This window comes from Lonchura striata, chromosome 27 (genome assembly GCF_050655825.1).
Source record: "Lonchura striata isolate lonStrDom1 chromosome 27, ASM5065582v1, whole genome shotgun sequence".
NCBI classification, from domain to species: Eukaryota; Metazoa; Chordata; class Aves; order Passeriformes; family Estrildidae; genus Lonchura; species Lonchura striata.
This window is the reverse complement of record NC_140729.1, coordinates 10,242,240-10,251,965: the sequence shown is the minus strand read 5'-3', so window position 1 is coordinate 10,251,965 and position 9,726 is coordinate 10,242,240. Positions and strand designations below refer to the sequence as shown.

Genomic DNA, 9,726 nt, shown 5'->3' with positions numbered 1-9,726 from the left:
ACCCCCGCAACAAAGCGCGCCACGATTGGCCGGCGGGCCGCGAGGCATGCCGGGAGTAGTAGTCTGCGTGGGTTTGCGCGGGCCGAGCTGCGCCGGGGCCGGGACTACAATTCCCGTCGGTCCCTGGGGGCTGTCCAGGGGCGGGGCGCCGGTGGCGGGAGCGCTCCCTCACAGCGGGCAGCCGCGTGGATGCCGCGGCGGACGGAGGGCCGCGGCCCGTTGCCCCACTCGCCCGTTCCCCGCCGCGGCCGCGCTGCTCGTGTCTCCGCCCGTTTCCTGCTTGAGGGATAGTTCGAGTCTAATGAGGGCGGCGCCGATTGGCTGGGGGGACGCCCCCGCTTCCCGCCAGCCAATAGGCGCGCGGGACACTGCGGCGCGTGTGAAGCCGGGCGGAGGGTGAGTGGTGAGGGCGGCGGCCATGGCGGCCCCGCGGGGTCGGGTGAGGTGTTTGTGGTGGCGGCTCCTTCCCCGCCAGTTAACGATGGCTCCGTGATTCTTCCCTTTGGCTGCAGCCTCCTCAGCCAAACACCAGCGCTCTCAGCCCCAGCACAGAGAGGAGGCCGGGTGAGGATGGTGCTGGAGGACACGGTCCGGCTTCATCCCCTGTCCCTGTTCTTGCCTGATGGATGGATGGAGGCTGGCAGCTCCTGCTGTGCTCCAAACCCCCAGGAATTGAGACACGGGAATTTTTGGGCACTTAATTATTTGAAAAACGTTTCCTCAGTGCCTTGGGTGCATCTCCCCATTCCTCACTGCAGGAACAGAGCCTGACCAGCTTCTGTGGCTTGTGTTCTCTTTTTTCCCCCCATGTCTGCTTTAGTTGGAACAGGCCAAATATATCGCCCCAAAATTATCTATTTTGGGGAAAACTGTTTTTGGCTCCTGCCAGTAACATCTGCAGGAGCAGGCTGCCCTCTCCCCTCGTGTGCAGTTCAAACCAGAGCTTGTTAAATATTGATGCCTGAGATCTGTGCAGGCCCTTGGACAGCACAAGTGTTCAGATCCCTGGCTGGCCCTGGTTTCCAGGATAACCCTTCCAAGGGCTGCTTTCCCCCTGCAGTAATTCCTGTGCTGGGGGCATGCAAAGGAGGGACAGAAATAGCAGGGTTTTGGGAGCAAGTCCCAGCTGAGGCTGGAGGCCAGAATGCTGGGCTTACTGCAGTTAAAGCCCTGTGTTTACAAGGGCAGGAGGGTTTGCAGTGTATTTTCACAAATTGTATTTCTTTCCGTGTATTTTTACAAAGCAGGAGCCTCCACTGCCGTGATCCAGCTCCTCCAGTGTTGCCCCTCACAGGCTGCAGCAGTGGGAGTATAAAGTCCTGGTGGGAGGGCAGGATTTTAACCTGCTGGGGTAAATAAAAAACTCCTCTGTCACTCCAAGCCCCCGTGACATCAGAGAGGCTCCCCATGGGGGCCAGGTCCTGCTGGGATTACAGCAGCCTCCCCAGTCACTGCTGGTTGTTATTAACATTTTGGTCCTCTCTGATTCCTTTGGATCCCCCTTGTTGCTGCTGGAGCTATCCCCATCTGTTGTGCTGGGGTCCGGAAAAGGGAAGGAGCACTGCTGCTGCTGCCTGAGCTGCTGCTTCTGCTCCAGCTCTGCCCCTTCCCTGTGCTGAGCTGCCTCCAGCTGCCCCAGGACTTGCCCACCCCCTGCTCCCCTCCAGCTGTGCCTTTGGGTCCTGTTTGCAGGACTGAATTGTGGCTGAAGTGTGGTTTTTTTGTTGTTGTTCTCTAGCCCAAGGGTTGCAGTGCTGAGTTTGCAGCCACCCTCAGCCCTCCTGCAGCCCCGTGTGCCCACCTGCTGTCCTGGGGTGCCACTCACGGGGGCTCTGTGGGCAGCAGGTACCTGGTCCTTTATGTGCAGAGGTTTTAGGGGGCTGGGGATGTCTGGAGGGGGAGTGGAGATCAGAACCAGGTTAGGCAGAGCGATGGTGGCAGAGATTGTTGGGGCTGGGAGCAGGATCTGGGCAAGGCAAAGCTGAAGAGTGACTACCAGCAGCCACCAAGGTGGTGGAGCCAGTTCCTTCTCAGCTGTGACAGCCACAGGCTGGGCTGTGGGGGGTTCAGCCCCTCACCATGGTGTCACCCTGGATGAGGTGACAGCAGAGGCAGAGCTGCTGTCCCTGGGGGTTTGCAGGACTCAGCTGCTCCGGGCTGGGCTGCAGGAGGGACACTGGGGTTGCATCCAGCCTGCTGGGCTGGTGGATTTTTGGCATGCAGATACTCATAGTCCCCTCAGCTCTCCGTGAGGCTGAATCTTTTGGTTTTGAGAGCACACAAGCAGGATTTAGAGGATTGCAGGGTCTGGATTGAGCAAGGAGGTGTCTGTGCAGGAGCTGTGGGAGCCAGGTTACCAACCCCCTCCCAGCCTGGAGGCCAAGGGCAAGCAGAGATGTGTGCTCAGGGCCCTGTTTGACAGCTCACAGACAGCAGTTTGCTGCTCAGAACTGTGAGGTCCCTGTCCTTGGGGCTGCCAGTGGTGTGGGAATGGGGTTCACTGAGTGTCTGGTGGTGTCAGAGGTGGCTGAGCTCCAGTACCTGGCTGCAGGGATTGAGCAGGGCTCTCCTTCTCGGGCTCCTGTGTCCCAGTCCTGGCTCAGACATTGTGTGAATTCTGCCCTTTTTCACTGCTCCTGGGTCACCCTCAACAAAGCTGCCAGAAATTACCTGATTTCTCTGGGCAGATCCAGAGGAGGCCATGGAGCTGCTCTGGGGGCTGGAGCCCCTCTGGAGCCAGGCTGGGACAGCTGGGGGTGTTCACCTGGAGAGGAGGAGGATCCAAGGAGACCTCAGAGCCCCTTGCAGGGCCTAAAGGGGCTCCAGGAGGGACTTTGGACAAGGGCCTGGAGTGACAAGACAAGGGGAAATGGCTTCCCATTGCCAGATGGAATATTGGGCAGGAATTCCTCCTGTGATGGTAGGGAGGCCCTGGCACAGAGCAGCTGTGGCTGCCCCATCCCTGAAAGTGTTCCAGGCCAGGCTGGACAGGGCTCGGAGCACCCTGGGACAGTGGAAGATGTCCCTGCCCATACCAGGAGGTGGAGTTGGATGGGCTTTAAGGTTTCTTCCAATCCAAACAATTCCATGATTCCATGGCTCAGGTGCTGTCCATGGGACTCTGGTTTGATGAGTGGAGATGCTAAAGGGAAACGAGTGCTGGAGCTGCAGATAAACCAGCTGGAGGAACTTAGGGCTGCCTCAAGAGGCACAGCCACCAGGGAAGCACTGTTCAATCCAGCTCAGAGAGTGCCAAAATCCTGCTGATGTCTCAGTGACACCCTGAGAAAGTAGGAAAATGAGCTTTGAATGAAGTTGCCTGTTTGGGACTAAATATTTGATGTGCTCAGCATGGAGAGAACGCCCCGTGCTGGCATGTTTTCCAGCTCTCCTCTTTCCCCTGCAGAGCACGATGTTCCTGGTGGGACTCTCGGGTGGCATCGCGTCTGGGAAGAGCACGGTGGTGGCCGTGCTGCGGGAGCTGGGCTGTGCCGTGATCGATGCCGATGTTATTGCCAGGCAGGGTGAGTTTTCCTGAGCTCCCCGAGGTTCCCCTGACAACCGGGCTCGCTGCCGGGCTCGCTGACGGCAGAGGGTGCTCTGGACACATCGGAGAAGGTTTCCCTCCCGCTCCCCAGTCCGCGGGGCTGCGGGGGAATTGGAGCCGGGATATATTTTTAATAAAGAAAAAAAAGAAGATCATGACCTAATAAACACCGTGGGGAAATTGTACTCGGAGTTTCCATCCCCTGGCGTGTGATGCTTCCCAGCTTTGAAAGCCAGCTCTGGGCAAAAATAAATGTGGTTCCCTGGAAAGTGGGATCCCTTGGCTAGTCCAACATGCCCCCTGAGCCCCAGGACACCCGTCCTGTCACTCAGTTATGTTGGTGGCTGAAAGGGAATGTCCCTCTGTGCTGGATGTTGTTTTTCTGGTGATACTGAGACATCAGACCTCAAATCATTGTGCTCACAAAAAAAAAAAAAAAAAAGGCTTGGGCTGGAGAAAAACCTCAGAATCTCAGATCTGTTGACTCAGCAGGACCAGAGCAGGGCTTGTTTTCCCTGATTACCTGTGAGGTGTTAATCCCTTACCACACCAGGATAACCAGGAGAGCCCAGAGCATCCCTGGCAGTGTCCACGGTCAGGCTGGATGGGGCTTGGAGCAACCTGGGACAGTGGAAAGTGTCCCTGCCCAGGGCAGGGGGTGGGACTGGGTGAGCTTCTCCCCCAGATTAGTCTGGGTTTTGAGGGCTGTAGATCCTGCATGCAGCAGGTTTGGGGTCTGCTGCTGAGCAATGGTGCAATGGTGTCATTTAGAAGTGCCTGAGCTTTTCTGTTTGGTAAAGAACTTACTGTGTAGCCACTCAAAGCTGTGATGCTTTAACATTTTATTGCAATGTAATTCCCCTGGAGGTGCAGGAAATTTGCTGGAGGTGCTAAAAGCCCTCAGAGATGGTAGGAAAACACTACAGATACTCTGTGAAAGTTTTCTGCCAATCACTTTATTTTACACCAATTCCTTTTTTATATGTGTTTGTTTACTATATAGATTTCACCCATCCTGAAACTGCCTCCATGTGATATTCCATGGCAGAAAAAAAATTGGTCTTAAAGACTTTTATGAGGTTGGCCTGAGGTTACAACCTGTGGCAATGTTCCTGGATTTGGGAGAGATGATTATCTGCGGTCTGTCCTTCGCTGTGGTTACCCTCAGCTGGAGCTTAATTATGGTTTTATTGCTTCATCCCTTTTGTTGGTGGCTTTAAAGTTATACACTCCTGTAACGTCAGAGCCCCTGCAAGGGCTGACTGGGGATTGAGCTTTTAGAAGATTTTTCTGTTCATTTTCCTGAAGGATTTAGTGACTGATGTGAAAGACAGTAAAAAAAAAACACCTCTGCAGCATCCAGAGCCAAGTTACAGCAGTGAGTATCCACACAGTGCTGAAGTTTTCAGCTGCTGCTGGTTCCTTTAGGATCTCCCTGCTCGATCCCTGGTGGGAATTGGCTCAGGCCAGCTGCTCCCCCAGCCTTGGCGTGGGGCCATCACCGTGTCCTGCCCACCCTGCTGACTGGTCCCCCTGAGCAGCAGCACGTGCCAGAAGGGTTGTGGTGCTGGCTTAATGTCTGCAGGACTTCCAGGTGTCAGCCCTCAAAGGGACCTTGGGCTGGCAGGGCTGTTCTGGCAGGAGCTGCTGGGCTGTGCAGATGTGGTGCCAGGACAGATGTGCTGGAGGCAGATGTGCTCCGTTAGTGAATGGGCAAACCCCATCTGAGGGCGGTTGCTGATGCAAACACTGGCTGTGCTGTAAAACTGGCTCTCACCCCGGCTGTTTGATGTTCTCAGTGGTGCAGCCCCACTCCAAGGCCCATCAGCAGATCCTGCAGCACTTTGGCCCCGAGATCCTCCTGGAGAACGGCGAGATAAATCGCGAGGCTCTCGGAAGCATTGTCTTCTCCCAGCCAGAGAAACGGCGGCTGCTGAACTCCATCACCCACCCTGAGATCCTGAAGGAGATGCTGAAGCAGGTCCTGAAGTACTTTGTACTCGGTAAGAGGCCTCGTTCAGCCTGCCAGGACTGCTGCTTGGGCAGAAGCCATCCCTGCTCCCTCTGCCTTTGGTTTGAATGTGGGGAGAGGGACAGGGATGACAGAGATAGGGAAGGGACATTGAGTGACAGCCTTTGTGCTCTGCCTGCAGTGGCCTTTGGTGTCAGTGTTTGGAGGATTCATTCCCGAATCACTCCTGCCTTTCACTGCTGCCCTTCACCGCTTTCCTCTGTGCTTTAAAGTGTATCTGTAGGGCCTGGGAGCAGCTTTGCCGAGATTACCCACCAGATAATGCCACACTCCTGAAACTGCCAAATATCCCTCCCTGCCCCCAGCCTGCTCCAGCTTCACTGCAAGCTGTGGAGCCCTCTGAGTGTCGATAAGGTGAGGAATGGGCTGACAGCTGTGGCTTCCAAAGTCCCGCGCTCCCCCGATAAATGGAACAAATGCAGCTGTCAGGCTGGGCTGGAGAAATGCCAGATAAGATCACCAGCTGTTCTCCGTACAGACAGACAGATGCCATAATAGAGTCAGTCTGGATTCGTGGTGCTTATCAGACCTGAGCTCTGTGAGAGCTGAACAGGCCGGGGCACCACGGGGCCGAGCTCTGCTGCAGGCTGAGGAGGGGGAAGCACAAAGGAAGCAACAGGCAGGAATGCCAGGAGCCAGAGATGGAGCCTTGAACCCGGGGCTGCAGGCTGAGGAGGCGGATGCTGTCCTGGCCCTGGGCGAGAGCGCTGTGTGGCTTCAGCAGGCTGCTTTGTCCTCATTAGTCAGGATTTAATGATTTGGGATAGCTGGATGTTGTCTCTGAGGATCGCTGTGTAAGGAAAGCTCAGATCGATCAAAGCAGAGGGCAGCCAGAAGCCTCTCAGGGCAGAATGTGGATGCTGGTGGAATGGTGGCTCCTTGGATGATGATGTCTTTGTCAAGACTTTACTTGCTGTGGGCAACTCCATTTTAGGGGGCTTATAAAGAGGGGGCATCAACAAAACCTGAGATGTCCCCATGACACACAGGAGAGTGAAGTCTTGAGTTAGAGCTTTGCCCTCCCCTCACCCTCTCCCTGAAACTCAGCAGGGCATTTTTCACCTCCCCAAATGTTGGCCAAGGGCAGAGGCATGGGGAGAGAACCAGGGGGACAGTGGTTGACTGTGAGAAGCTCTGCTCCCTGTGGTGTCAGGTTTTATACTCAGCCAGTTTTGGTGAGAGTTCAGCCCTTGGGCTGTGCCTGGAGGTTCCCCCCGCATTTCACTGTCACAGCTGCAGGAGGTCTGCAGGGATTTCCTTGCTCTCCTTGGAAAAGTTGAGCTGTTTAGCCAAAGCTTTTCATAAAGGGAGGAAAGCTGAGCTTGAAAATGTTGGCTCAGATGGCTGCAGCCTGGTGAAGTCTTGGACAAGAGAAGGAGTGGAGAGCAGATCCTGCTGTGGGCACTGCTTCCCGGGAGAGGCCAGCACAGTGTACAGCTGCTGCTCTTGCCAGCCAGGCACTGCTGCTCTCATTTCAGCTCCTCTTTTCAGCTCCTCATTATATTTCTGCAGTTTCACCTTTGGTCTGAAGCAGCCAGGTTAGGGTTGATTTTTTTTTCCCTCTGGAAACTTGGAATGAAACCATTTCCTCCCTATGAGAGGGAGGAGGGCCAGCAGGCTCTGCTTGGCTGTGATCGTGGAGCTGTAGAGCTCCTGCTTGCTTTGCTTCTCCTGGCCATGGTGTGTGTGCAGCACAAGGGATTTGGGAATGGGGGTTAACACTGTTCCCTTTTTTGGGGAATGTTGCCATTTCCACAGGCTACCGCTACGTGATCCTTGACATCCCTCTGCTCTTCGAGACCCGTGGATTGACCAGGTTTATGAAATACACAGTGCTGGTTTATTGGTAAGTGTTCTGGGAACCACGAGGACAGGGACAAAGCCACCTCTCTCAGAGGGGACCGTCATGTGCCTCCACTCTTGGTGAAGGTTCAGCCTCAGCCCTGGTGCAAAGCCTGTTGAGAGAAGCAATACCTGCCTTTATAGTGCATGAGGGCCTTCCTGAGCTTTCCCTGGAACCATCATAGAGGGGAATTCAGTGCCTTGGGGCCCTCCACAACCCATGCTCTATCAGGGCAGGATCTGGGGCACTGTTACAGGCTGTGTGAATGCTGAGAACAGCCCAGGCAATGGTGGCTCTGCTGATCCAAGTGCAGGCTGGCTGTGTCAGAAATGCCACGGGGACACCTCTCTCATTCCCCCTTTTTCCCGGTGACTGCCCGAGGAAGGCAGATCCCCGTTCCCTCCCGGCCCAGCTCACCCGTGCTCTGCCCGGCAGTGACCCCCCGACGCAGCTGGCGCGGCTGATGAAGAGGAGCGGGCTGGGCGCGGCCGAGGCCGAAGCTCGGATCAGCTGCCAGCTGCCCCTGGAGGAGAAGCGCAGGTGGGCGACCCACGTCATCGACAACTCCGGGGACTGGGAGGGCACGCGCCGGCAGGTCCTGCAGCTGCACACCCGCCTCGAGGATTCCCTGGATTTCCTCTGGGCACGGCTGGCGGTGGGCGCGGCTGCTGCCGGGCTCGGGGGGCTGCTGTTCCTCCTCATCCGGCATTTCATCTCTTAATTCACCTTTTCTCTTAGTCAGGGAAGGGGCCTGAATTTCCCCGTTTGAAAAGGGCAGTGAAAGGCCACCTCTGTTAATGAGCTTCGCCGGCTGAATGCAGACAGAGGCATGAGGCTCTCCTTGCACACTTCCCAAGGTGAACGCAGCCAGAGGTTTTTTCAGGCACATTCTCCCTGCTCAGGTTCTCACCCACAAGCCGTGCCTGTGGGATGACACCCTTGTCCCCGTGTGGGTCTCTGTTGTGGGACTTTGGTGAGCTGAGGCACTTTAATCTGGGACGATCTCACTTTAATCTGGGAGGATCTCACTTTAATTGGATACAATCTCACTTTAATGTCTTCCAGGACAATCTTCTCAATACAGCTGGGTGCCTTCTCAGGCCATTATTGCCTCCAGTGTCTCTTGGGTGATTCCTCATACCTCCTAATCCAAATTTAGATTTGGGATTTCCCGTCTTTCATGTTGATTTAATGGAAACTTGTTAAATCAGTGAGGGGGAGGGCAGCACCTCGTTCACATGGATTGGGTATTCAGCTGGCTGCTCCTCCCCCCTGCCCTCTGCTTCTGTGTCCATCACTCGTGGATCATCCTTGGCTTTGGATCCAAGGCTCTGATCCACCCTGGAGCAGGCTGAGACCTGGGCTCTGCCTCATTCAAACTCATTTCCTGCTGTTTGAGCTTCCTTTGGCAGCAGTTCCCGGTGGGAGAGCCGAGCCTGGGCGAGGCGGGTGCTGGCTCTTCACTTTTGTTTTAATAAAACACTGAACAGCAGCTGCTCCGTGTCCCACAGCTCTTCCCAGGCTGTTCCTATGCTGGGGCACGGCTGCGCTCTGTAAAGTTCAGCACACGCAGGAAGAGCTGCTGGCCGCTCCTGCTTTTCCCAGTAAACATCCCTGAGCTGCTCCAGGAGCTGCTTGGAGCATCAGCCCTGCCAGGCCTTCCTTGGGGGGGCCGTGGCTCAGTGTTGGCTCTGGGCATTCCACGGGATGGATCTGGCTTGCAGGGATGTGATCCTGGACCTGCTGTGGTTCTCTGTGACCAGCACATTCCCTCTGGGGTACCCCTGTCCCCACACTTTGAGAAAGGTGGGTGCTGCCAGCCCCTGGCCACCTCCCTGCACATGGTGATCCCTGAGATCCTCCAGGGTGTTCCCACCCTCCTGCCTGTGAGGCAATGTCCTGCCTGTCCCTGTGCCTGTCCCCTGTGCCCCTTTAGGCACAGACACCTTCCCAGGGTGTCCCCAGCCAGCATGTGCCCCTTTTCTGGGCCAGGCATTCTTCCACCTCCATCCTCCCCTGAACCCCAGTGTGCACCCGCAGGTCCCATGTCTCACCCACCTGGAGAGACCTGTGGGTGGTCCCTGTGCAGCCCCAGGGAGCCTCCCTGAGCTGGACTGCCCACCTGGCTACCCCGGCTCTTACAGCTGTACTCGAGCGCTGACCCCTCCGTGCTCTAAATGCTCCGTAATTGTGCGGTGCCGCTGGAGTCCCTCGCAGCCAGCCATAAATCAGGGCCGGAGCGGGATTTCTCAGCAGAGATAAGAGCCAGTTCCGCCTCCCTCCCGCCCGCCTCCGCGATAAACG

General features: G+C 56.2%; 1 protein-coding gene across 3 annotated transcripts; it reads left to right on the top strand.

Moving 5' to 3' along the window:
• Positions 1–86: 86 nt before the first annotated feature.
• DCAKD (dephospho-CoA kinase domain containing) lies at positions 87–8,914 on the top strand. Of its 3 annotated transcripts, XM_031507033.3 has the most exons (6): positions 363–564; positions 1,739–1,845; positions 3,407–3,524; positions 5,347–5,550; positions 7,338–7,425; positions 7,858–8,914. In XM_031507033.3, the coding sequence occupies exons 3-6, from the start codon at positions 3,413–3,415 to the stop codon at positions 8,141–8,143; spliced, it is 690 nt and encodes a 229-aa protein (XP_031362893.1). In that variant the 5' UTR covers positions 363–564; positions 1,739–1,845; positions 3,407–3,412; the 3' UTR covers positions 8,144–8,914. The 3 variants fall into 3 exon arrangements, with proteins under 3 accessions (XP_021395551.2, XP_031362893.1, XP_085418200.1); XM_021539876.4 differs by lacking the exon at positions 1,739–1,845 and having other exon boundaries at positions 87–396; XM_085562074.1 differs by lacking the exon at positions 1,739–1,845.
• The last annotated feature ends 812 nt before the right edge of the window (positions 8,915–9,726 follow it).